Here is a 27,812-nt window from a genome sequence, read left to right as displayed (position 1 = left end):
AAATGCTGAGATTAGGCAGACAGTAGATAGATAAACAGAAAAATAGATAACAGAGAGAAATAGAGAAATTCGGAGGGGAGGGGAGAGTAGAAGAGGATAGAAGAAAAGAGGAGAGGAGAGAAAATAATAGAGAGAAGAAAAGAGAGGAGAGAAAATAATAGCGGGAGGAAGAGAGAAGGAGAGGAGTGGAGAGGAGGACAGAAGAAAAGAGGAGAGGAGAGAAAATAATAGAGAGGAGAGGAAAGAGAAGAGAGAAGAGAAGAGAAGAGAAGAGCTGAGCGCAGCTTCTCTCCTCCCTTCCCTTTAATTCCTTTCATTCTTTTCCGCCCAACCTTCCGGCGGGCGAGCGCCCGCTTTGATCTCCTCCGCCCGCGCGCCCCCGAGAGGGTTTTCCCAGGGAGGACTGGCAGGAGGGCGGGCGCGCGGGGGCGCGCTACGCCCTCGCCCTCCTCCCGGGCTTCCCTCGCGCGCCGCGCGCTCCCCGTCTCCTCCTCCTCCTCCTCCTCCCCTTCTGCTGCTGCTTCCACGAGAGCGCGCGCCGGGCCGCTGGCCAGCTCGCCTGCCTGCCTGCCTGCCTGCGCCGCGGTGGCCGCAAAGAGGCTCCCCTTCTCCGCCGCTGTTGTTGCTGCTGCTGCTTCCTTCCTGGAGCGGCGGGGACGAGAAGAGGAGGGCGAGATCCGAAAGGCAGGCGGGTCTTCCTCCTCCTCCTCCTCCTCCTCTCTCTGCGCACAGGAGGAGCGGAGCAAGCCAGGGAGGGGGGAGCCCTGCCCGGCTGCTGCCTGCCTAGTTGCCAGCTACCTTGCTTGCTTGCTCGGCTCAAGCGCCAGGAGGCCGGGCGGGATGCATTTGCACCAGGTGCTCACCGGCGCCGTCAACCCGGGCGACAACTGCTACTCGGTGGGCAGCGTCGACGACACCCCGTTCACGGTAAGGGCGCGCGGGGGAGGGACGAGGCGAGGCCGGCCGGCCGGCGATTCCGAGGCCGCCAAGAGGAGGAGGAGGAGGAGGATGGGAAGGCGGGGGGGGGGGGCAAGAGGCCGGGCTTGGAGGAAGGGGGGGGGGATGATTAACCGATTAATCGCTTTGTCTCCCCAAAGACAAATCCCTTGGGTCTCCAATCCGTTGGCCAAGAAAGAATCCTATTCTATTCTCTTCTCTTCTCTTTGCCGGGGCGCCGCGTCCGTCTTTCCCCTGCCCGGTTGCGCTCCAGGGCCAGACAGCGGTTTATTTGCACCAAGAAGCACACAGAAGCATCACTCCCGAATCCGGGAATTGGAGTGAGGGGAGGAGGAGGAGGAGGAGGAGGAGGAGGAGGAGGAGAGGTGCTGGACCAGTTTTCTTCGCCTCCTCTCCCCTCCCCTCCCCGGGACACACGGAGTACAACGTACAGCCAAACGCGTCCATCCGTGGACGTCTGCGCAGGCGTGTGTGTGTGTGTGTGTGTGTGTGTGTGTGTGTGTGTGTGTTTGTGCGCGCGCGAATGTTGCCTGCGTACGGAGGTGGAAAGTGCGCGCCTCCCTGGGTGCGCTGGGGTGCGTGTCAAAATATGTGCACTGTGCAATGTCAAATACATTGTAAAAAGAAAATAGTCCCTTGGATGTCAGAGCATTGGCCCTCTGGGAATGAATGGTCTACTTTCCCCTTCCTGCAGATCAAGGGGAGGTTTGCGTGGGGTGTGCAAGAGGCAAATGGTACATGGGTGTGTTTTTCGGTGGGAGAAATGGGCTTCTGCAAAGCGGTGTGCACAGTCTCTCTCTCTCGCCTGTACGTGCATATAAAATATACGTGCACCTTAATACGTTGGGGACAAGAGAGAAAATGCATGCTCAGTGGCTAAGACACTGAGATTGTCCATCAGAAGGTCAGCAGTTCAGCGGTTCGAATCCTTATTGCCGCGTAACGGAGTGAGCTCCCGTGACTTGTCCCAGCTTCTGCCAACCTAGCAGTTCGAAAGCACATAAAAATGCAAGTAGAAAAAAATACGAGCCATCTTTGGTGGGAAGGTAACAGCATTCCATACGCCTTGGGCATATTGAGTTCATGCCAACCACATGGCCATGGAGACGTTTTCGGACAGCGCTGGCTCTTCGGCTTTGAAACGGAGATGAGCACCGCCCCCTAGAGTCGGAAACGGCTAGCACACATGTGCGAGGGGAACCTTTACCTTTCTATATTTGTAAATAACACCAACCATATCCATACATCCTCTCTACAGAAAACGTGGTTACAATTTTCCCGTCATGTTTTGAGTGGGTTTGTGGGGGGGGGGGAGGATGGAGGAAACGGGATGATTTGAGAAATGTGTTGCTTTATTGGGTGCTCAGGAAAAAATGGCATCTTTTGGGCAAGGTGATAAAAACTATGTGGGATGATAAAAGTCATCCAGTGCCAAAAAAAATTACATTCCACTCTGTTAGAAATCCGGACATGGCAGTTTTGAAAAGACTAGGCCGAACGGGTGTCAGCCCTCGTGATAGTGGCTGCTGGTGGTATGTGTGTCTTGTGATTCCCCCCTCCCCAAAGCGGGAATCGCTATCTTTAGATAAGGAAAGGTAAATATACCCGAAGATTGAAAAGGAGTCTTGGTGAACATTTCTGTGTGGGCCAAATTTGCATAGAGCAGATAAGAAGGAATTTCCACTTTTCAAAACCTGGTATTGGCCAAGAGGCATTGAGGCTAGTAAGAGCGGAAACCAGACAGTGCTAGATTTATTTATTTTGTGGGTTTGTTAGTTTGTATTCTGCCCTTATTATTATTTTTTTACCAACAACTCAAGGCGAGGAAGATACCCAACACATCTTCTCCCTATCGTCAAGAGCAACGGAACCCCAAGGTGGCTTGAACCAAGAGAGAATGAGTGGCCCAAAGTCACCCAGTTGGCTTTCGTGGCTAAGGCAGGACTAGAACTCACCAACTGCTGGTGATCAGACCTAAGTCACCCAGCTGGCTTTCGTGTCTAAGGCAGGACTAGAACTCACTGCCTCCTGGTGACTTGCCCAAAGTCACCCAACCAACTTTCATGCCTAAAGCAGGACTAAAACTCACCACGATGGGCCCAAACTCACCCAGTTGGCTTTCATGGATAAGGTGGCACTAGAACTCACAGTCTCCCACTTTCTAGCCTGGTGCCTTAACCATGAGACCAAACTTCGGTTTCCTGATTCAGAGGTGTTAAGTTACAAGGCCTTCTCTGCATATGTTTCTAATAAAACAATGATCCTAATTTGCATATGCTAGATGTTTATGACACCTAGCCAAGCTTTGCTTGTTTTCAATGCTAAGCAGGTTCAGCTTGGATGGGGGACCACACGAAAATCCATGGCTGTAGCTAGATTGTGGGGGAGGGGGGGACAAATGTAGACAAATGGCAGACCACTTCTGTGTTGTTGCCAAGATGGTACATAGATAGCAGGTACGTGTTGAGCTCAACTGGAAAAAGATACGACAACTGCGGCAATATTATGATAAACTTCAAAGTGTCATATTACCCCCAGTAGAGGAATAGTAGGTGAAGATGAAGTTGCTGAGATGGTTAAATTGGCTTCCTTGATTAGAGAAAAGGCAATGTTTACAGTTATGTCTGGAAACCTTTTATAGAACATTTTGCACACAAAACGCCCGTGTGGTTTTGATGATTAGGAAAGAAAAATTGACAATAGTGAGCCCCCCCCTTTTTTTTTTGCAATTGTGCAGTAAGAGATAACTTTTTAACTTGTGTTTATATTTGCTGCAAAGAAAATCAGAAGGTTCTCCTTCCTCTTTATGCTTTATTTCTGCACTTGTGTGTTTTTCTTTCCTTTGTTCTCTACGTTGGTTTTTATGATCTTTTTTCAAACTTTTAATAGCATTTACATTTTTAAAAAGTGGGAAAAGATAACGTGCCCCCACATAAATCAAAATATTAAGGCTTCCCCCCCCTCTAAACGGAGTAACACTCTGTTGCTTTTAAATCCTGCCTAAAACGCAGGTTTTGTTTTGCCTTAATCTCTTTGCTTGAGTTTTTATTCTGAATTGCTCTGAGAGCTTTTTGCTTGTAGGAGAAAATGGTGCATTTGAGAAATAATCAAATGTGAAACTTCTGGTCCTTCACTTAATAACAGGATCTAGGAGAATAGGAAGGATTGCATGTATTTATTGAAGAAATGACTTAATTCTTGATTCTATAAAAAGATTTTGGCTTCTTTCCTAATGAAGCTATTTGGTTGCAAACGTCTTCTCAAATGCCTCTTTTCCTTGCCTGTGGATAAGCTGTGATATAAAATGGGATATTAATATTATTTTCTAAAAATGAATGAAAAGGAAGGCAAAAGCCCATCCTGAGCAACTTCCAACAAACCTTATTTCTAAGGATCTATCAATTAGAAGAGTTATACTAGGAGTTGGCAATCTGTTGGCTCTGGAGCCGCATGTGGCTCTTTCATCCCTCCGCTGCGGCTCCCTGTCGCCCGTCGGCTCCACAATTGATAGGGCTTTCGGTTAGGACAGGTAGCGGGAAAAGGATGCCGCGCTAGGAGGAGACTCTATGGTGGGGGAACCGGACTTCCAGTCAGGAGAGGAAAAAGGATGCCATGCTAGGAAGAGAGTCCATGGTGGGGGAACCGGACTTCCGGTCGGTTTCAGAATTGAATGAGGGGGCTTCCGGTTAGGACCTTTGTGGTTCTTCAAGGGTTTAAGGTTGCCGACCCCTGAATTATACCAATAAGAGCAGCCTTTAAAATAGTGTTTTTTCCATTTCAGAAAGTTTAAGATATGTGAACTTCAACTCCCAGAATTCCCCAACAAGCATACTGGCTGGGGAATTCTGGGAGTTGAAGTCCATGCATCTTAAACTTCTGTTCTTAAGAAACGCAACCTTAGAGGGTGAAACGGGACTATCTTGATATTGAAAGGCTCTACTACTTGTTGTCCAAACTATGCAGAATATAGTTTTCATCGCTAAGTCAACCTGAGGGCCTGTTGATTCGTCTTTTTAGGATTTCAGGAGAATGATGTCTTTAAGAATAATTCAAGAAAGCCACGGCTTTTGGACAGAAGAGAAACAAATGACAAATTCTTTCTTGTTTTCTTTCCCTTTTTTTGCTGCTATGCGGTTCTCCTGACTTCTAAGGAAACTGGAGGTCCACTAACAAGTTGGACATTCCTTAACCACTTGTGCCAGCTGATGTCATCTCTTCTAACGCAAGGGGCCTTCGGCTCCAGTTCATAATATAAATGAACTGCATTGTGTTGCGTCTCTCTCTCTCTCCTCTTCTTTCTCTCTCTCTTTCCCTCTTTCTTGTGCTTTGTCTGTCTCTTTGTCTCTCTCTCTCTCTCTCTCTCTCTCTCTTTTCCTCTTTCTCCCTCTCTCTGTCTCTCTGTTTGTCTCATTCTTTCTCTCTCTTCCCCCCACTCTTGCTGGCGTGAACACTCTCCCACATTTTTATCAGATGAAAATTTGTAGACTCCATTGCAGCTCCAGATGGTGGATGCGATGACACTTTGCGAATAGCCGGCCTGGAACGGTGGGAGAGGAGACATCAATTGCATCTCATCTCTTCTTCTTCTTCTTCTCCTCGGAGTCAGAGGTTCATGAGGCATCTTGGTGGAGGAAGTGGAGGTGGTGTTAGGTCATAGTCAGAAAGTGTAAAGCTAATTATGACACCGATATAATCTGTTGAGCCGGAAAGGATCGTGCTGTTTATCAAGGTCTTCGGGTGACTGTTCTCCTTCAGTAATATTGAATATATTTATTTCGGTTTTGCTTTCATGGGATTGATAGCGATTATTATTTCTGTGCAGGACGCCCTTTCTAGCAACAGAAATTGGATCTTCTGACGCTACATTTTTACATTTTATACTGGGCTAGAGGTCAGAAGGCACCAGGTATTAAAATAAGAGGTGTAGATCACACATGCTACTCAACTCGGCTTCTTCTAAAGGTAGTGGACATCCATTCCATCAATGATGACTTAGCATTAACCCAGCATGATTCACCTAGCATTAGTGTTTGCCACAAGCAAGCTTCCTTCTGATATCAGAAACGACAGCCAAAATTACATCACTACACAAATAACATTGTGGTAGTACAGCTGATGCAAGCATATAAGTTAAATCATTTGCAAAATGAAGTCATGTTTTGTTTTGTTTAAAAAAATATTGTGTATCCCGTCTTTATTACATTTTTCATAAATAAGTCAAGGCAGTGAACCCTAACCCTAATATTCCTCCCTCCTACTATTCTCCCCACCCCACTTCAGGTGAGTTGGACTCAGAGAGTGACTGACCAGCCCAAGCCCATTGCAACCCCATGGACAACATTTCTCCAGGCCTTCCTGTCCTCTACCATCCTCTGCAGTCCATTTAAGCTCACACCGACTGCTTCGGTGACCCCATCCAGCCACCTCTTTCTCTGTCGTCCCCTTCTTTTTCTCTCAATCTTTCCTAGCATGAGGCTCTTCTCCAGGGAGTCCTTCCTTCTCATTAGGTGGCCAAAGGATTTGAGTTTCAGAAGATAGATAGATAGATAGATAGATAGATAGATAGATAGATAGATAGATAGATAGATTCAGTGACTCCATCCAATCATCTCATTCTCTGTCTTCCCCTTCTTCTTTTGCCCTCAATCGTTCCCAGCATGAGGCTCTTCTCCAGGGAGTCCTTCCTTCTCATTAGGTGGCCAAAGTATTTGAGTTTCCTCTTCAGGATCTCGCTTTCTAAAGAGCAGTCAAGGTTGATCTCCTCCAGGACTGACCGGTTGGATGGCCTTGCAGTCCAAGGACTCAATGCAGGAGTCTTCTCCAGCACCAGAGTTCAAAGGCCTGAATTCTTTGGCTCTCAGCCTTCCTTATGGCCCAACTTTCACATCCATACACTGCAACTGGGAAAACCATCGCCATGACTATATGCACTTTTGTTGGCAAGTTCATAGTTTCATATAAAGTCTATGTACGGTCATTGAATTTGGATCTGGCCAACAAAATGTCACTCAAAACTGGAAGGGATGGTCTTGTAACACGGCCTAATTGGCATGAAAATTGCTGATGAACTTTGGACATCACCCAAGTTGGCCAAGTCCTTTGAAAACTAGTCTGGGCACAACCCTGGAATATCTGAATAATTAAACCCATGGCAACTAAAGAGCAACGCAACGGCCTTAAGAGAAGTTCAGTAGCTTAACTCCCATTAAATTAAGTTTCTTTTCTTTTTTCCTTTGTTTCTTGTCAGCTTCAGTTTTCTTATTTTCTAGGTTCCGCTTCTTTGCACATGGAGTCCTCGACTTACAACAGTTCATTTAGTGACCAAGGTTACAACGGCGCTGAAAGCAAAAGTGACACGACTGTCTTTCACAGTTACGACCTTTGAGGCCTCCCCCTGATCATGTAACCAGACTTCAGACACTTGGCCGCTGGTTCATAGTTATGACCACTGCTATGTCCCGGGGTCACGTGATCCTTTTTTGGGGGAGGGGGGACTTTCTGACAAGCAAAGTCAATGGGGGGAAGCCATATTCACTTAACGACCAGGTGATTAACTTATCAGCTGCAGTAATTCACAACTACGGCAGGGAAGGTCGTGAAATGAGACGACACTTATTGAACATGTGTCTCACTGAACAGCAGAAATCGGGGGCTCAATTGTCATCTTAAGTCTACAAGACTCCCTGTCCTTTTCTCGGATCTAGTAGTAGACCCCGACTCCATCTGTCCTCACCTGTCATTCCTTTGTGAGCCAAGAGATGATGGAAAGCAGGGACAGAAATAGATAGCAGTTGACTGTTCATCTTGGTCTAGGTGTGCATGAGCTGCCAAGACAATGTCCTGCTTTGTGAAATGGTGTGTGTGTGTGTGTGTGTGTGTGTGTGTGTGTGTTGTTTTCTCAACTGTTTGAAGGCAGCCAGCGATCACTTGCCATTCTATTTGTTTCCAACTATGGCTTATTGGCATTATAATTGTGTTGGTCGTGTAATATCCCGTGACCCGTCAAAACCGCGCTCGACTAAGCCGCGCCCGATTAAACTGCGTCGCTGACGTCATCAACAGGGCGACAACAGCTAGCGCGGAGAAAGAAGGGCGCTTTAAATAGCGCTTTGAAAGCAAGCCGATTCAACTTAAGGTAAGGGTTGGGTTTAGGGTTAGCTTTAGGGTTAGGTTTAGGGTTAAATTAAGGGTTAGGGTTAGGGTTAGGGTTAGGGTTAAATTAAGGGTTAGGGTTAGGGTTAGGGTTAGGGTTAGGGTTAGGGTTAAGTTAAGGGTTCGGTTTAGGATTAGGTTTAGGGTTAGGTCTAGGGTTAGGTTAAGGGTTAGGGTTAGGTTTAGGGTTAGGTTTAGGATTAAGATTAGGTTTAGGGGGGTTAGGTTTAGGTGTAGGGGTTAATTTTAGGTTTAGGGTTTACAGCGTGCTTCTGTCTCCGCGCTGTTGTCGCCCTGTTGATGACGTCAACGACGCGGTTTAGTCGGGCGCGGTTTAGTCGAGCGCGGTTTAGTCGAGCGCGGTTTTGTGGTGGAACCGTAATATCCAGTGGTGGGATTCAGCCGGTTTGCACCTATTCGGGAGAACCATTTATTTATTTATTTGTTTATTTATTTATTTATTCATTCATTCATTCATTCATTCATTCATTCATTCATTCATTCATTTATAAAATTTAAAGGCCGCCCAATCCCGGAGGACTCTGGGCAACTTACAAAAAGAAGAGGAAAGACATAATAAAAATAAAAATAAAAAAGACAGATTTAAAATCACGACACATGCATTCGTTCTGATCGGGGCTGGACCTCAACAATGAGGTCAACAGCCCCAGGCCTGCCGGAATAGCCAGGTTTTAACGGCTTTTCTGAAGGCCATGAGAGTGGGCAAAGTCTGGATCTCTGGGGGTAGCTCATTCCAAAGGGTCGGAGCAGCCACAGAGAAGGCTCTCCTCCGGGGAGCCGCCAGCCGACATTGTCTGGCTGACGGCATCTGAAGGAGGCCCACTCTGTGGGATCTCACCGGCCGCTGGGAGGTATTGTTAACTTTCTAAGCAGATGGGAGAACTGGTTGTTGGAAGAAATCTCCTTTTGTTGTATTTATTATGTTGTATTTCGTTGTATTTGAGTACAACGACAATAAAGATCATACTTATACTTTGGGGGTTTTTTTCCTCACTTTACAGGGCTAATCCTGTAAGGAAGGAAACATTCTAGTGTTGTTTCTAGCCTCATCTTTATTGCCCTGCTTACAGAAACTGCCTCTCTGGTTAACCCTTATTCCATTGTAACAGCTAAGGCCAAGCGCCCATCGACCTGAGTGACGTTGAGTTGGCCATGCCCACCCGGTCACATGACCACCGAGCCCCACCTACCCAGCTGGTCATTAGGGCAGAGAACCGGTTGTTCAATTATTTGAATCCCACCACTGGTAATAGCTGTTCTCCGCCTTGAATCCTAGAAGTCCCTCTGGGATTGTTTACAAAGAACAGAGTACACCATCAACAATAACAGAAACAATGGAAGAGAAAGTAACTTTCGTTTTGAAAACCATAGCGATAATACTTTGGCTTCGGATCATTGATGGGTTTTGCTATCTGAGAAAGCTCCGAGGAAGGCTTCCTTGCTTTGGGACCTCAGAGAGGATCTGGTGTCTGTATTATTGAAGACATGGTGTCCTTGGGGCCTCGTATTTTATTTATAAGCTATCCGCGATGCAGTTTCGACTCGGGGGAATTGAAACTTCCCAGCAGAAAACAATTCAGGTCAGCGTTGTGGCCAGGAAGACTGCATAGGTGTGAGTCGCTGGGAGTCCATTCCAATTCAAAGACCCATTTACTTTATGGAAAGAAAGAAAGCTCATGGCAGCTGCTAGTGGGAAGCCAATGTTAGTTGACCCTGAAAGGCGAAACCGAGATAATAGATGAATGGGAGGCCAGCTGGGAAGTTTGCAGCTTATTCTGTACTGTCAGATACAGAGCCAAGGTGGCTCAGTGGTTAGAACGCAGTACTGCAGGCTGCTTAGCAATAGCAATAACAGTTAGACTTATATACCGCTTCACAGGGCTTTCAGCCCTCTCTAAGATGTTTACAGAGTCAGCATATCGCCCCCAACAACAATCCGGGTCCTCATTTTACCCACCTCGGAAGGATGGAAGGCTGAGTCAACCCTGAGCTGGTGAGATTTGAACCGCCGAACTGCAACTAGCCGTCAGCTGAAGTGGCTGCAGTACTGCACTCTAATCACTGCACCACCTCAGCTCTGCTTCTGCTGACTGCCGGCTGCCTGCAATTTGGCAGTTCAAATCTCACCAGGCTCAAGGCTGACTCAGCCTTCCATCATTCTGAGGTGGGTAAAATGAGGACCCAGATTGTTGGGGGCAAGAGACTGACTCTGTAAACCGCTTAGAGAGGGCTGTAAAGCGATATATAAGTCTAAGTGCTATTGCTATCTTCCTTCCTTCCTTCCTTCCTTCCTAGTGGTCAGAATGCAGCATTGCAGGCTAACTCTGCCCACTGCCAGCACTTCAATCCTGGTTCAAGTTTGACTCAGCCTTCCCTCCTTCCGAGGTGGGTAAAACAAGGACCCAGATTGTTGGGGGCAAGAGGCTGACTCTGTAAACCGTAAATAGAGAGGGCTGTAAAAAGCACTATGAAGCGGTAGTTAAGTCTAGTGCTAGTCATAAAAACATCCCAGAAAAATGCAAGCATGCATCATTTCTAGAATGCCACCCGTAAAAAAAAACCTGAATGTGGTCACGAAACCCCAAGAAGTTGAGCTCAGCTCAAGAACGTCCGTACAGGTAGTTCTCAATCCCACGACTGTAATTGGGATTGGAACGTCCATTGCTAAGCGAGGCACTCGTTAAGTGAGTTGCACCTGATATTACGACCTTTTTTGCTGCAGTCGTTAAGGAAATTGGCCCCAGTCATTAAGTGAATCACATGGCCGTTCAGTGAATCTGGCTTCCCTGCCCCCACCCCCACCGCCCATTTTTGCTTGTTAGAAGCTGGCTGGGAAGATCTTTAGATTAACCGAGTTGGAAGGGACCTTGTAGGTCATCTAGTCCAACCCCCCCCCATCTAAGCAGGAGACCCTACACCAGTGTTGGTGAACTTTTTCGGCACCAAGTGCTGAAATGGGAGTGCAAATGTCTGCAGGGGAGCATCAGAAACAGGGCCACTCCCTGATGCCCGTGTATGTGCCGGGAAGCTGGTTTTCTGGATTCTGGCACACATGCATGCACCAAGACCAGCTGGCCGGCATGCAGGCACGCGCCGGAAACCAGAAGCTTAGCTTCTCAACATGTGCATGCGCACTGGGGAGCTGCCCTTCCAGTTTCTGGCGCTCCTGCAAAGGCCAGCTGGCCCGAACCCAGAAGAGCAACAGGTGATGGCTGGCGTACCCAGAGAGATGGCTCTGTGTGCCACTTCCGGCCCTACAGCATCTCTGACGGATGGCAGTCCAGTCTCTTCTTGAAAGCTTCCAGTGATGAAACTCCCACAACTTCTGAAGGCAACTTCTGTTCCATTGGTTGATTGTTCTCACTGTCAGAAAGTTCCTCCTTATTTCCAGGTTGAATCTCTCCCCGTTCAGTGTCCATCCATTATTCCTTGTCTGGCCTTCGAGTGCCTTGGAAAATAGCCTGACCCCCCGCTCCTCTCTATGGAACCCCCTTAAATGTTGGGACACTGCCATCATGTCTCCCCTGGTCCTTCTCTTCACTAGACCAGCCATGCCCAGTTCCTGCCACCGTTCATCCATCGTATGTGTCAGCCCCCAGAGCTTTGATCATCTTAGATAGATTCAGATTAACAGAGTGTTGCTTTAACCGAGTAACGGAGTTGGAAGGGACCTTGTAAGGTCATCTAGTACACACACACACACACACACACACACACACACACACACACAGCAGGAGACCCTACACCATTTCTGACGGATGGCAGTCCAGTCTCTTCTTGAAAGCCTCCAGGGATGAAGCTCCCACCACTTCCGGAGGCAACTTCTGTTCCATGGGTTGATCGTTCTCACTGTCAGAAAATGTCTCCTTATTTCCAGGCTGAATCTCTCCTTGATCAGTTTCCATCCATTATTCTTCATCTGGCCTTCAGGTGCTTTGGAAAATAGCTTGACCCCTTCCTCTCTGTGGCAGCCCCTCAAATATTGGAAGACTGCTATCCTGTCTCCCCTGGTCCTTCTCTTCCCTAGACTAGCCAGGCCCAGTTACTGCAACGGTTCTTCACATGTTTTAGCCTTCGGTCCCCTCATCATCCTGGTTGCTCTTCTCTGCACTCCTTCTAGAGTCTCAACATCTTTGGTGGCCAAAGCTGGATGCAGTATTCTAGGTCTCCAGATATCAATTTTAATCACGTGACCACGGGGACGGTGCAAACAGTTATAAGTGCGAGGATGATCATTATTTTGATCGAGCGCCACCTGTACCTTCTACTGAATCTGGAGAGATCTCCATCCTTGAGTTGGGAAGGACAGACCTGGATTTTTTTTCCCCAAAGAAGTTTTTGCAAAATGTCATTTTTTCCCCCCTGCCTCTGAGCATCTTGCAAGTCATTCTGCTGTTTTCTGGCAGCTTGCAAATTCCATCTCATTTTTCCACCGTAGGTAGCCGAGCAACTAAAACTGGCACTAAATCTGTGTGGGCGGTTACAAGGCTTTGTACTCCAAGCTTCTGCAAAGCCGTTCGCAGTCTGCAGTGGCGGCCTACGGCTGGTATCGTGACAGTTGCAGAGACACGACGTGACTCTCCTCACTGCTTCTGTTTTGGGGCAAACACCTTTTAAGTTTCTTTTCCTACCCCTCCCCCCCGCCCTTCCCTGCCTCGGAACCTTTTCCCACAAACATATCAGCGGTCTCGCTGTTAAAAATGCAACGAAGGTGAACTGAGTATGAAGAAGGAATGCAATGCTTCGCGAATCCTTACAATTTCCTGCAACTGTGCAAATGTTTTGATTGGTTTTTAAAACTCTTTTTTTTTTTAATCAGCTTTGCATACGATGGTTCCGCCTCTATGCTTGGGAAATGTATTAAAGGCTCTAATTCAGGAGTGGGTTACTGCCGGTTTTACTACCGGTTTGCAACACCCCTGCGCATCAGGCATGCCCACAGAACAATTTATCTGTGAACTGCGCTAAAATCCAACATGGCGGCGACATTGGCGGCGAGGGAACCGGTTCGGGGGCGTGGCAGGCCTGGGTCGCTGCCGGTTCTGTGACCCAGGACCAGAGGTGGGTTCCTACCAGTTTGCACCTATTCGGTAGAACCGGTTCGTCAAATCTACCGAACCGGTTAGAAGAGGTTCCACCAGTGGACCCGGAAAGCAGGCCACACCTACAGAAGAGGTTCCAAAAAAAATTGAAACCCACCACTGCCCAGGACTGACTTCCACTACCTGTTCAGCTGAACTGGGCCGAACCGGCAGCAACCCACCTCTGCTCTAATTCCCAAACCTGCTTGCCTTTAAGGGAGCCGAGGTGGCGCAGTGGTTAGGGTGCAGTATTGCAGGCCACTTCAGCTGACTGCTAGATCAGCAGTTCAGTGGTTCAAATCTCACCGGCTCAGGGTTGACTCAGCCTTCCATCCTTCCGAGGTGGGTAAAATGAGGACCCGGATTGTTGTTGGGGGCAATATGCTGACTCTGTAAACCGCTTAGAGAGGGCTGAAAGCCCTATGAAGCGGTATATAAGTCTCATCCTGAACCTGTGATGGTGAACCTATGGTACATGGGCCACAGGTGGCACACAGAGCCCTGTCTGCAGGGATGCCAGCCATTGCCCCAGCCCAGACCGCACAATGCGTGCCTCCTGCCGGCCAGCTGGTCTTTGGGTCTCTGCCACTCATGTGCGAGGGTGGCCTTCCTCCAGTTTCCCCCCAGCGGGCCCTACTTTTCTCCCCCCCCCCACCACCAGCATGCCTACGTTTCTTCTGCATTTTTGCTGCCCATGCCTTCCCCGATCTCTGCAGGTTCTACCCTCTGCAGGTTCCGTGGCAGGAATGGAGGAGGAAGCTAGGGGGCGCTGGGGAGAAACTGCAAAGATTGGGGAAGGCACGAGAGGCGGGAATGGAGGAGGAAGTTAGGGGGCGCTGGGGAGAAACTGCAAAGATTGGGGAAGGCATGAGAGGCGGGAATGGAGGAGGAAGTTAGGGGGCGCTGGGGAGAAACTGCAAAGATTGGGGAAGGCACGAGAGGCGGGAATGGAGGAGGAAGCTAGGGGGCGCTGGGGAGAAACTGCAAAGATTGGGGAAGGCACAGGAGGCAGGAATGGAGGAGGAAGCTAGGGGGCGCTGGGCAGAAACTGCAAATATTGGGGAAGGCACAGGAGGCAGGAATGGAGGAGGAAGCTAGGGGGCGCTGGGCGGGGAGAAACTGTGAAGATCACAAGCCCCCCCCCCCCCGCACGCATCTTGTTTTGGGTCTGAAAAGCCTCCTGCACCAACCTGGAAGCCAAAACAGGGGCGCATGTGTGCGTGAAGGTGGGTGCATGCTCAGGAGGCATTTGCATTGCATTTTGGGGATTGAGGCACGCACACCAAAAAGATTAACCGTCCTAAACTATCAACAAGTGTTTTTTTTCTAACTTACTGTACAGCGATAAAATCCAGAAGATTATATTTTATTCAGTTTTAATGGTTAGGAGCTCAGCCAGCATTAACAAAAATATGGGGTTTTTTTTCCCCCTGCTTCTTCTATAGCGTGGCTTAAATATACTCAGAACCTCTCCTTAAAATAACCACGGCAGATAAGCACCGTATTGATAATAACTCAGAATGGGCAGGCAAAAAAAAAAAAAAAATGTCAACAGAAGCAGAATGTTTTCGGCCTGATAAATGACATTGCTGCAGTTCAAGGTTAAGCAAACAGTTGCAGAGTCCAGATGTTTTGATTTCAATTCCTGTCAACCTGGCTAAGAGGATTGTGGGTATCGTAGTCTATAAAGACTCTTCTGTGGACAAAGATCCCTGCCTTTACAGAGCTGCATAGAAATACTTTATTAAAATATCATAATCATCACCACTGCTGGTGACTTTCTACCACTACACCACACAGAGTATTTTAACTTACTGCACCTAGTGCATCTAATATTTAAGAGCCTTGCACATATGTGCTACTCGTTCCCGACTCTAGGGGACAGTGCTCATCTCCGTTCCAAAGCTGAAGAGCCGGCGCTGTCCGAAGATGTCTCCGTCGTCATGTGGCCATCAACGCTGAAGGTACACAGAATGCTGTTATCTTCCCACCAAAGGTGGTTCCTATTTTTCTACTTGCATTTCTGCGTGCTTTCAAACTGCTAGGTTGGCAGAAGCTGGGGCAAGTAACGGGAGCTCACTCCGTTACGCGGAGCTAGGGATTCGAACCGCCGAACTGCTGACCTACTGATCGACAAGCTGAGCGCCTTGGCCATTGAGCCACCACATCCCTTAACAGCCTTACAAGGAACTAAATTAAATTTATACCCTTCTCTCTAGGTCTTTTATAAGGAAATGTAGACAAGTTTCTTTCCCTCTCCCTCTGTTTATTTCTTGTAGGCTTATGGCTCTGGGTGCGACATTGTCATCTTGGCCAACGACTTCGAATGCGTGCAAATTATTCCTGGTGCTAAGCATGGGAACATCCAGGTCAGCTGTGTGGAATGTTCCCAGCAAGGCAGGGTAAGAGATTTGAAATCTTGTGCAGTTGCGTGGTTAAAAAGCAGGCCTGTTTTTTTTTTTTTTAATAAATGTTTTTTAATTTTAATTTAAAACAGGTACAGCATCTTTCTTTACATCTGTAGAAAATGTGTCAATCAATTACAGATAAGTTTTGGTACATCTCCTCCACAGTCAACCAACATAACTCATATTAACTCAAGCATTATTATATATCCATTTTCATTTAACTGTAATTATTATTTAGAAATATTAATAAAAGTAGTAATCTTGAACAGTACCTGCCCACACCGGTGGGAGCAGGCCTGTTTTTTAAACACTGAGATTAAAACTTGCAGTGAAAGTTGCAGCCTCTTTAAAAAGAAGATACTGTATTTTTCAGAGTATAAGACGCACTCCCCCCCTCCCTAGAAGAGGGTGAAATTTGGGTGCATCTTATATACTGAATGTAGCCCCTCCCACCCACCGCCACCCACCGTTTGGCCTCTGCCTCCCAGCAATTTGCCTCCTTGTATTTTGTATTTGTATTTTGTATTTTATTATTTGTATGCCGCCCTTCTCCGGGAGGACTCAGGGCGGCGAACAATTCAAGGGGGAAAAAAGGGGGAACATAAAAAGACAAAATACAAATAATAAAAGTAGACAACAGTCGCACAACCATACATGTCGAGAGGGGAGGGAACTCATCACCCCCAGGCCTGCCGGCAAAGCCAGGTTTTGACAGTTTTTCGGAAGGCCTGGAGAGAGGTGAGGGTCCGAATCCCTGCGGGGAGTTCATTCCAGAGGGGTTCATTCCTTGCAGCAAACAGCAAACAGCCTGTTTCAGTTTTGCCTGATTAGCACAAGGGGGGAAAAAATCTGCCTCTGCCTCCCAGCAATTTGCCTCCTTGCAGCAAACAGCCAGTTTCAGCTTCAGCACAGCCTGATTAGCACAAGCAGCTGATTGTCGGTTGGATCGGCCTCCTGACCATCAGCTGTGTCCGCCTGTAATCTCTGCATCGGGAGGTGGTGCTGAAATTGAAACTTGCTGTTTGCTGCAAGGAGGCAAATTGCTGGGAGGCAGAGGCAGATTTTTTTTCTTGCTCTAATCAAGCTAAACTGAAACTGAAACAGGCTGTTGGCTGTAAGGAGGTAAGTCAATAACTATAAAAGCCTATAGAATGTTCAAATTCTTAGACTTACTTTTTAAAGACTGCATTATTATTGTTCTAGACAACTTAACAAAATGAAGACGCTTTTTAAAAAAATAAATGCTTGATCTGAAGAGGCCCAGTGCTATTGTATCTTCTTTTAAATAGCAGAGAATAACGCATGCTTCCAGAAAGCCACATCAATTATAACAGCATCTGTACAAGCATGGTCTGAAATGTAACAATGTCCTGTTGTGGTATTAAGATAAGGCAGCTGAGTTAGGCCCTAACTTAGGCATGTTTTGGAGAAGATCTATGTCAGGGTTATTTATTATTTATTTATTTATTTTATTATTTATTTATTTATTTATTTGTCTTGTATGCCGCCCACTCCCGGAGGACTCTGGGCGGCTCACAAAAGACAAGGGAAAGGGGGGAACAAGACAAAGACAACATATTAAAAACAAAACCAACATTCACAATTTCTATGGAGGTAGATGCTTCTCAACTCCCCCCAGCCTGCTGGAACAGCCAGGACTTGGTGGCTTTGTGGAAGGCCGGGAGGGTAGTAAGGGTCCGGATCTCAACAGGGAGCTCGTTCCAGAGGGCTGGAGCTGCAACAGAGAAGGCTCTCCCCCAGGGAGTCGCCAGCCAACATTGGCTGGCAGATGGAATCCGGAGGAGACCCAACCTGTGCGATCTAATTGGTCTGAGAGAGGTAATTGGCAGGAGGCGGTCTCTCAGGTACCCAGGTCCGATGCCATGTAGGGCTTTATAGGTAGCGACCAGCACCTTGAAGCGGATTCGGAGACTAATAGGTAGCCAATAGGGTTCCAAATATCATGCACAATTAAATCAGAGTCCCAAGGCAGAGCTATCCTTAAAGTTCCAATTTAATAAGACAGACATGTTGGCATCGTACTGTGGAATCCCAATTCTGGAAGTTACATCGGATTCCCACCCAGTTGAAAGTTCATGATCTTGTCCCCACACCCACAAATCCATCACATGGTCCAATCTTCTTCTTCCACGTTGGCATCTCCACCTAGCTGCTTCCGGTCAGGTGCAGAGGTGCGGAGACAAAAAAATGACCTTGGGCTTCTAGAAAAGAATGACAACAACACATTCCACAATCCTACTCCTTTCTATTCCCCCCTCCCAACTACTACACTAATGAAACAGCATAATGAAATAAGAGAGAGAGTGGCAGGCCAAAGATCCTAAAAGGGATATAACTGCAGGCCTGACAATCTATTTAAATAATTGGGAGGAGTTAGTGTGACTAGATTTAAGAAAACTTTCTGGCATTAATATACTGCCGTAATGTACATTTCTCCAATTCTTTGCTATTTCTGTGGGTCAGGCACACAAGCACAGAAATACACCACAAGCAATGTATATTGTCTGTACCGTTTGCTGTTTGCTGCAAGGAGGCAAATTGCTGGGAAGCAGAGGCAGATTTTTCCCCCCCTTGTTTTCCTCCCCAGAAGCTAGGTGTGTCTTATCCTTCGGAGCGTCTTATTCTCCGAAAAATATGGTAATTCATTTCTGGTTGAATCTCTAAATATTTAGGGTCTGAGGATGCTTTTTTTCCCCAGGATTGCATTGTGGGTTTTAAACGTAGATTCGCTTTTTGCTTTCTCTCTCTCTCTGCTCAGATTGCTGCCTCTTATGGAAACACTGTGTGCATTTTTGAGCCCCTGGGGTTAAATTCTCATAAGAGAAATTGTGTAAGTATCCTGTGGTTTCCTGTTGTCCTTTTTACCTTCTGCTGCTCATGGATTCTTCTATTTAAGCAATGTCATTGTTCAAGACCAGAATGGCATAGTTCACAGCGAATATTTCTTATGCTCAGCTCTTTTGGCCTGAAAAATAAAAATCTGGCTGGAGAATTCTGGGAGTTGAAGTCCACAAGTCTTAAAGTTGCCAACTTTGGCAACTACTGATCTAGGGGATCCATTAGACTTCCACTTCCTTGAGCCTTTGACCCTAATGTCTTACAAAAGTTGAACTTCAGCACATGAGATGTGAAGGCTCCTTTACGACATGGGTAGTATCAGCTGACGTGGCTGTAGTGAAAGGCCTAGAGACCTGGGAATTCTGGAGTAAGAATATGTGAGCAGTTCCTTCAAGCTATTGCTCCAGACCCAGATCAATCTTGTGAAACTGATCCATCTGGTTTAAAATGAAGGCTAAATATTTTTCCATGTTGTTAGGGCCATAGAGAATCGTCACTGACTAAATCATTACTGCATTACTTTGGGAAACACATAGTCTCTGGCATTTGATTCAATGGACCATTGCAACTCTGTCAAAAGATGCTGAGCATTGAATAGATAGATAAACGGATAGGGTGTTGTTTTTTCACTCTAATCCCAGAACGCTACAAAACCAGGATATAGTAAAATTTGCAACCAGAACCAATTAATACGTGGGCATTCTTACCTTAAGTAACTCCTGTACAAAGAGCTTTGCTTCTCCTTCAAGGTAATATTTTTGCAATCATGTTTTTTGCGCCTCTCTCTCTCTGTGTGCGTGACTTTTCTATGCAAATCTTCAATTTCACTCCTCCTAATTAAGCAATGGGGGCATCGAGCTAATTTTCTCCGCCTTTTTCTTGATGTACTAAGAATTAGCTATTCATGGAGAACAGCAGGAGCGTAGACATATTTTCTCGGCTTGTTTTTTCTCTCTCTCTCTCTCTCTCGGAGCTGTGATTGCATTCCATTTCCGAAGGTGCTTAATTTGCAGATGTGGTTGGCATTCGTTATTAGCACTGAAGCATTCTCTTGGCCAACCATGTGATTGCTTCATTTTCTCCACCAAATTTAGTCCCCCTCAAAAAAGAATGACATCTGACAACATTGTCCGTCCCTGATGATTTAATTTTTTGCCCTTGTCCTACAGCAACTCAAGTGTCAATGGCAGAAAACTGGACAAATTTTCCTCACTTCCATGACCTTCAACTTGGCATGGGACCCTCAAGGTAACCAGGTGTGAATGTGGTCAAGTGTCAAAGGTGTGTAGAAGTGCAGGAAGCTAATCTGCGGGGTGGGGGGGTGTCACCTTTTGATTTCCGTAGTGTAGAAGATAATAAGAGTGAAAAGCTTGTTCAGGAATCCACTATGTTCATGTTTTTCGGCTCGCAACTTTGCGCAGGTTGCCTTCAGGAAGTGAGGGGAGCCGCATGTCAACTCACAAAGGATCCCTGGCCTGCTCTCGAGTTGCCATAAGAAAGGGGGTGGGTGGGAAACTGATGAAACAGCATATCAGCAAAGGACAGGTGCACATTCCAGACTTATCTCTCTCAAGGTTGTATCCCAGGTTACCCACAGCAGCCAGAGGGGGGGGGGGACTGATCTCTACAGCCTGCTAAAGTGCTCCTTTGGAGAATGTGATTTATGGCCCCCCTCTGGGGGGGGAGGGGGAAAACAGGGTCATAATTGGGCTGTAAATTACGTGGGGTCAGAGCTGGCTTCACTTGGGCACGTGCTCAGATGTTGCTCCTAATAAATAACTGGATTTCTTTTGAAGCTTGGCTCGAGGCTCAAGATTTAATTAGGGCATCCGTCGGAACCCTGACACTATCTATCCATCTTGCACTGTTGACAACGTGGACTCTGATCCACAAAAGGCTGTACACTAATAACATTTGGTAGCTTTTCTGGAGCCCCAAATTAATGTTAGGATATTACGTGCTATATAGAGAATTCTTAATGTGAGCCAGGAATTGTAGCGTAAAAGCTTAGAAGCACAGGCTGTTTTGAGTGAGACTGTACTTGAAACACCAAGAGTCATTTCCTCTTTGTGGAGACAGTTTCTTCCACTTCTGTCAACGCACAAACCACACCTCAAATATTCACATGGGGGCTAGTTTGGAGGAAGCACGAAGTTTCATAGACAAACCACTGTGTTGCTGATTTTCTTTGCAAACTATGAGCAGGGAAGCTCACGTGATTAGTACGCTGGCCTGACAGTTGGCAAGCTTATGTTTGAGACATGGTTGAGGTTGTGGGATGGGGTGAGCTGTCACTCGCTCCAGCTCCTGCCAACCCAGCAGTTCGAAAGTGAGTGACTGCGAGTAGATAGATAGGTACAAGTTCAAATGTAGCTAAATGGGGCTGTGAAAGGAGCTCCCAACGGGCATCCCCATGGCGATGGTGATGTCACCAGCTTTCCACTTGGAAACACTTCGGAACTACTAACAGGAATGTATTGTTTTGACCTAGGCTTCCTTAACAAGCATGAAGTAAAGTTTTGGTCCCAGCAAAATCTCTTTTATTTACACAACTGTGGATTCCTTTCATTCACAGTGAGCAAGGCTTGGCAAACAGTTTTTCAAAGGAATGTTTATCCACACGAACCTTATCTCGCTTGGCGAGCTGCCAGATAACTAGTTTCCAAATGCAGGGCAAGACTACACTTGACACAGAGTCTCTTATAGTCACAAACAGAACTTTCCACTCTTGAAACAACTGAAGGAAAGAATTGTTTCCTGCAAAAGCCCCCTCCCCATTCACTCCTCTTTTGTTTCCTATGGGAGGGTGCAATCACCTCCAAGGTGTGGCTTTACTCCCAAGTCGATCCTGCTTTCTTAGTTGTTCTTGTCTTCTGGCAGCTCTGCACATGCTCATACTGGGAACAGGCTCCTGCTGTTCCTCTGCCTCATTGCTGTCTAGCTCCCTCTCTGTCTCCGACGCAGAGCCCTCATCTGAGCTTTCCTCAACCCCCAGCACTGGCCCATGTTCCTCCCCAACCTCCTCACTGTTTGACTCTCTCCTTGTATTAGTATAATTATTTTTTCTACCAAAATGTATTTATTTTTTTCTCAGTATGTGTATGTATATATATGTGTGTGTATGTGTATGTGTGTGTGTGTGTGTATGTATGTATGTATGTATGTATTTATTTATTTAGTGTCACAACCCCTGGTACGCCCAAATATGGGGGGAAGTTCACTGCTTCCATTCTCTGTCCATCGGCTCGTCATAAGAGACCATCCAGACAGAAACCCAATATTTTTACTGTTGCCTTTGTTACATTTGTGTTGTATTTGTGCTGATAAATAAATGAAGGGAGACTAGGTATAGATCTATTTCAAGCTATTTAGCTCTCATCAGCTAGCCATACCCTTAGGGTTCGAATCCCAGTAAGGGTATGGCTAGCTGATGAGAGCTAAATAGCTTGAAATAGATCTATACTAGTCTCCCTTTATTTATTTATCAGCACAAATACAACACAAATGTAACAATGGCAACAGTAAAAATATTGGGTTTCTGTCTGGATGGTCTCTTATGACGAGCCGATGGACAGAGAATGGAAGCAGTGAACTTCCTCCCATATTTGGGCATACCAGGGGTTGTGACTTTAAATATATATAGCTTCCATATTATCCCAAGCTATATCAGATAAGCAGGCTGTTGTAGAAGCAGAGACACATTAGATCATCTGTTCTGTATCCTTTAAAACATCCTTTGCTCCCAGGGAATCGCTTGCTCACCGCAACGGATAATTTGCAACTGTGGGCCCCTCCTGCTAAGGATGTGTTGGAAGAAGAAGACGAGGAAGGAGAAGATAATCCTGACCTCGGGGTCAAAGATGAGAAAAGCCACCCTGTTCTAAATGATTGGAAATGCATCTGGCAATGCAGGTAAGCAAAAGCAGAAAAAGAAAAATTAGCTTCAGGAAACATTTGTGTCTTTAGCTTACTAGTGATCCAGTCATCCAGATGGGGTTCCAGATTTGCTGTGAAAAAGTACAGTTCAGGGTAGCAGAAACACCGATAGGAAAGGTAACCATTTCTCAGTGCGTTTCAAATTGCAAAGACTTTTCTTCAAGAAGAAGGCTATTTAAAAACCTTGGCTTTTTCAGAAAGCCAAAGAGTTAAAACAAGCTGCAGAAACTTCTCTATCTAGGCGCCATAGTGGCGCAGTGGTTAGAATGCAGTATTGCAGGCTAACACTGCTGACTGCCAGCAGTTCGATCCTGATTGGCTCAAGGTTGACTCAGCCTTCCATCCTTCTGAGGTCGATAAAATGAAGACCCAGATTGTTGTGGGTAATATCCTTACTCTGGAAACGACTCAGTTAAAACACTATAGAGCGTTAATATGAGTCTAATTGCTATTGCTATTTCCAGTCGTGTTAAAACTATAGTTTTTGTGGAATTCCAACCTCCTAGCAAAGAGCTGGGACCCATAATTTTTAAGAGACTCTGTTTTAGGGGAGGAAAAGGAGGAAGGGCAAGCTATGTCTGGCTGCTTGGGATTTTATATCAACCTGTTTGCTTTTTAAGAGGGAAGAAAAGGCACTTGATAAAGAAAGAAGTCAATAATGTTCCTTTTTAGTCTGCCAAACCATGGAGATTTTCCTGCAAAGTTCACACATGACCTCATTTGTAAATTTAACCTTAATTAGTTAAATAAAGCACCATTAGGCGTAGCTTAATACAGATCTCTCAGTACTGTTTGACTGACGAGGTGTCAAAATTGCTCAAGTAACAAGGCACTGTTTGACTATTCTACTGAGCCACCCAAAAAGATTTAGGCTATATTCAGCTTTGACGATATAATTAGTTTTTTTTTTTAAATGCATCATGTCGGGCAGCAATTAATTCTTTGTGGCTAACAAGATTTCGAGTGTCCATGACAACAGCCTGACATGGATAACCTACCTTGACATTGTAAAGCTTTTGCGATATTTATAGCAATAGCTATTTAAAACTGCCATCGCCTTTAAAGTTGAGAATTGACTTTTTGGTTGTTCTTTAGGACAGCAGTTTCTGTCTACTTGATGGAGTGGTCACCGGATGGCGAATATTTTGCAACAGCTGGGAAGGTAAAAGGCTTTTTTTTAAAAAAAAATTCCTGTTTTGAATCAGTCAGACTCTGAAGGATATTAATTGTGGTCAGTAAAATAGAATTACTTTATGGTGAGAGGGTAAGTATGTCTGTATATTGATCCGTTTGTGTGTGTGTGTACACATATATGTATATATATGGTGGCATGTGCATGCGTGCGCAATGTGCGTGCCCGAGGTGGACCTCCAGCCCCATCGCAGCATGCCAGTTGCGACGGGATCTGGAACCACCACTGGAATGTTCGTATGTAACTCACAAGCATCAGGATTAAATAACTCAAGCAGATGTTCTAACTTTGGCCAGAGAAGATTTCCACTCTTAATTGCTAGGACTGTGTCACTTCCTCTGACTTACCCTGGAGGTGCTGGCAATTAGCTTGGGTAGATAATGCCAGTTTAAATGTAAAAGAATGTAAATTAGAATTTTTTTTTTCCAATGTGAAAAAACATGTAAAAAGAACATGGCCCTTGATGGTGAAATGTAGAAGACCACTAATGAGGCCAAAAACGTTGATTGCTTAAAGAGGAAGTGGCTTTTTTGTAAGAGAATGGGGGACTTCCTGAAACATTCTAATGCAAATTTACACGCCTTGCCGCATATGATCAGCCAAGTTCCTGAATTTCTTCCCCGCTTAGATCTGTCCTCCCAAATGGTTCGGTTGAGAACCAAACACCGAGATGCCACTGGTGGCAGATCATTTGTGGCTCCCTTGCCTGGATGTGATTTCTTTGTATCTATTATCTAGATCTAGAGATAACATCCGTTTCCTGAATATGCTGAGCCCAATGGTTGATCGCTCCCCGTCTGACTGTCAAGTTTGATTAGCCAGCTTCTTTTTTTGGAAGGCAAGGACTTTCACATTCGTTGTGTTTGGAAAGTTTGCTTTATTAGCTAGAGCAGGGGTTGGCAACCTGTGGCTCTGGAGCCGCATGTGGCTCTTTCATCCCTCTTCTGCGGCTCCCTGTCACCGGTTGGCTCTTGGACAAAACTATTCTCAAGCTGAGAGTAAGAGGAAGAAGAGGAGGAGAAGGAGGGAGCAAGGTGGATAGAGTACCGAATGCATCGTACCCACCTCTGGGTCACAGTGGAAATAACCACACCTGAGTTTCCCTTGTTCTTCCTTGTGCCTTTCCTCCTACAATACAGCACCTGATTTGGGATGAATGGAGATGTTCAATGACTAAAAGCATTGAATCTAGAATCCAGCATCCAGTTTTGGTCCACCACACTATTAAAAAGATGTTGAGACTTCTAGAAAGAGTGCAGAGAAGAGCAACCAGGATGATGAGGGGACTGGAGGCTAAAACATACGATGAATGGTTGCGGGAACTGGGCATGGCTAGTCTAGTGAAGAGAAGGGCCAGGGGAGACAGAATAGCAGTCTTCCAATATTTGATAGGCTGCCACAGAGAGGAGGGGATCAAGCTATTCTCCAAAGCACCCCAAAGCCAAACAAAAAATAATGGATGGAAACTGATCAAGGAGAGATTCAACCTAGAAATAAGGATGAATTTTCTGACAGTGAGAACAATCAACCAATGAAACAGAAGTTGCCTTCAGAGGTTGTGGGAGTTTCATCACTGGAGGCTCATCACTGGAAGAGACTGGACTGCCATCTGACAGAAATGGCGTAGGGTCTCCTGCTTGGACAGGGGGTTGTACCAGATGACCTAGAGGGTCCCTTCCAACTCTGTTAATCTGCATCTAATCCACATTTAGAAGGCTGGTCTCCATTCTTCTGCCTCTTGCAGTGTAGCTTGAACCCAGTCCACGCAAGACTTCGAAATGCAAATGGCCTTTCTGTCAGGCGCGCAGCCATATTCCTTTTAGATCTTTGGCCTGCCACACTTTCTATTATTCTACTATGCATTTTCCATTGTGGGAAAATGGAGGGAGGGATTGTATGGAGTTAGATGCTATGTAGCCATAACAAAATTCTTCCTAGAAAGCCAAGGTCATCCTTTGTCTTGGGACCTCTGCACCTGACTGGAACTGGATGGGAGGAAGCTGCCAGAGTGGCAGTGGGAGGTGGAACCATGTGATGGACTTGTGGGTATGGGGGCAAGATCTTGAACTTTCAACTGGGTGGGGAAAACTGGGGAAGCTTCCAGATTCGGGTTTTCCCAGATGTGCCGACATGGCTCTCTTCATAAATAGGAACTTTGAGGAATCCTTTGCCTCGGACTCTTGATTTAATTTGGAACCCTGACATTTTCCTCTGTTGTGTTTTATTCAGGACGACTGCCTCTTAAAAGTCTGGTATCCCATGATGGGTTGGAAATCATCGCTCCGTCCTCAAGAGGGAGACGAAACCAAAAAAACATCTGGCTCGACCCACTTTGCGTTTGTCTACCTTTCACATCCCCGTGCAGTGACGGGATTTTCATGGCGACACACTAGCAAATTTATGCCCAGGTTAGGATAAACTCTGGAAGAAAATGACGATCTTCCTCACCCACCAAAAAAAAAAGAAGATTCACTTTAATCTGATAACATCTTTGTGTTGATTGTATTTGTTTCTCACTTCTAACCAGAAGTCGATACCTTCCTTCTGTAAGTTAGCAAGCCCACAAAAGAGAACATTAGAATTGAATAGAATATTTGTAAGTCAGGGTTGAAAAGGATGCGGTGGCGCAGAGACTAAGAGCTTGTCGATCAGAAAGATTGGCAAGTTCAGGGGCTCGAATCCCTAGCGCCGCGTAACGGAGTGAGCTCCCGTGACTTGTCCCAGCTTCTGCCAACCTAGCAGTTCGAAAGCACGTAAAAAATGCAAGTAGCAAAATAGGGACCACCTTTGGTGGGAAGGGAACAGCGTTCCGTGCGCCTTCGGCGTTTAGTCATGCCGACCACATGAACACAGAGATGTCTTCGGACAGCGCTGGCTCTTTGGCTTTGAAACCGAGATGAGCATCGCCCCCTAGAGTCAGGAACAAGTAGCACATATGTGCAAAGGGGAACCTTTACCTTAAGTCAGGGTTGAACTGTGGGTTCCTTGGTGCTCTCTGAGTTTGAAGAGGTTTCATTGCCAAACTAGGTAACGTCATCAGAGTTAAAGGGAGTGGGGTTTGATCCCTGATGTTTACTGTTTGATAAATGTAACTCTTAGCTAAATAGTGAATCGGTCAAGGAACTACACCTTCCGATCAAGCATCAAACAGTAAACAACAACCTAATGAAGGAGGAACCACCAAGAATATTCCCACCAACTCTGTCAGGATTAGCCACTTGTCTATAAACAGAGAGCAAATCCACTCACTTTTAGCACTGATGATGTTACCTAGTTGGGCAGTGAAATGTCTGCTAGAACATAACCAAGCTCAGAGAGCACCAGAGACCCCAAAGTTAGCATAGTTTCCATGTGTGTATTGTAATCAGTGTCTGCAAGAAAACAACCAAGCTCAGAGAGCACCAAGGACTCCACAATCCTCCTCCACTCCACAAATCCCACTCCCTTCTAGCACTGATGGTGTTACCTAGTTGGGCAATGAAATGTCTGCTAGAACACAACCAAGCTCAGAGAGCACCAGAGACCCCCCAAAGTTAGCATAGTTAGAGCCGAGGTGGCGCAGTGGTTAGGGTGCAGTACTGCAGGCCACTTCAGCTGACTGTGATCTGCAGTTCAGCGGTTCTAATCTCACCGGCTCAAGGTTGACTCAGCCTTCCATCCTTCCGAGGTGGGTGAAATGAGGACCCAGACTGTGGGGGCGATATGCTGACTCTGTAAACCGCTTAGAGAGGGCTGAAAGCCCTATGAAGCGGTATATAAGTCTAACTGCTATTGCTATTGCTATAGTTTCCATGTGTGCATTGTTATCAGTAGCCAAAGACTTCTACAGGTAGCTTTTGACTTATTCATCATTTAGTGACTATTCAAACATGCAGTTGACCTCCAAAAAGGGGGGACTTAACGACCAAGATTCAAAGTTCTGACCGTTGACTTATGGTCCTCCATGGATTGTGATCCAACATGGTCTTTCTGTGTGCTTCTTCTCCTCCTCCTCAGGGGGTCTATTTGCAATGTGCTCCTGACTTCATGTCAGGATGGCATTTGCCGGCTGTGGGTGGAGACGTTGCTGCCCGAAGATACACTTTTGGGAGAGCAGATCTGCGAAACCAGCACATCAAGCATCAGTTCCAGCACCAGTTTCTCGCGCTCAGGAAGGCACAAAGACAACATTCAGCAGGCTTTGGAAGTACGACGAGTGAAAGGATT

General features: G+C 46.2%; 1 protein-coding gene across 5 annotated transcripts in view; it reads left to right on the top strand.

Annotated features, from left to right (window-relative positions):
- The first annotated feature begins 541 nt into the window (after positions 1-541).
- Positions 542-27,812, top strand: part of DMXL2 (Dmx like 2) — a 93,017-nt gene continuing 65,746 nt past the window's right edge. For 2 of the 5 annotated variants that reach the window (XM_032232715.1, XM_032232712.1), the window contains exons 1-8: positions 543-927; positions 15,491-15,613; positions 18,399-18,470; positions 19,648-19,726; positions 22,225-22,390; positions 23,510-23,576; positions 25,836-26,014; positions 27,603-27,792. In XM_032232715.1, coding sequence (XP_032088606.1) covers positions 841-927; positions 15,491-15,613; positions 18,399-18,470; positions 19,648-19,726; positions 22,225-22,390; positions 23,510-23,576; positions 25,836-26,014; positions 27,603-27,792 — 963 coding nt within the window. In that variant the 5' untranslated portion in view covers positions 543-840. Of the gene's footprint in view, positions 928-15,490; positions 15,614-18,398; positions 18,471-19,647; positions 19,727-22,224; positions 22,391-23,509; positions 23,577-25,835; positions 26,015-27,602; positions 27,793-27,812 lie in introns of all 5 variants that reach the window. The other 3 variants (XM_032232713.1, XM_032232711.1, XM_032232716.1) reach the window with 2 other exon arrangements.

Source organism: Thamnophis elegans, chromosome 16, assembly GCF_009769535.1.
Source record: "Thamnophis elegans isolate rThaEle1 chromosome 16, rThaEle1.pri, whole genome shotgun sequence".
Taxonomy (NCBI): Eukaryota; Metazoa; Chordata; class Lepidosauria; order Squamata; family Colubridae; genus Thamnophis; species Thamnophis elegans.
This window is presented reverse-complemented; position numbering and strand designations above follow the sequence as displayed.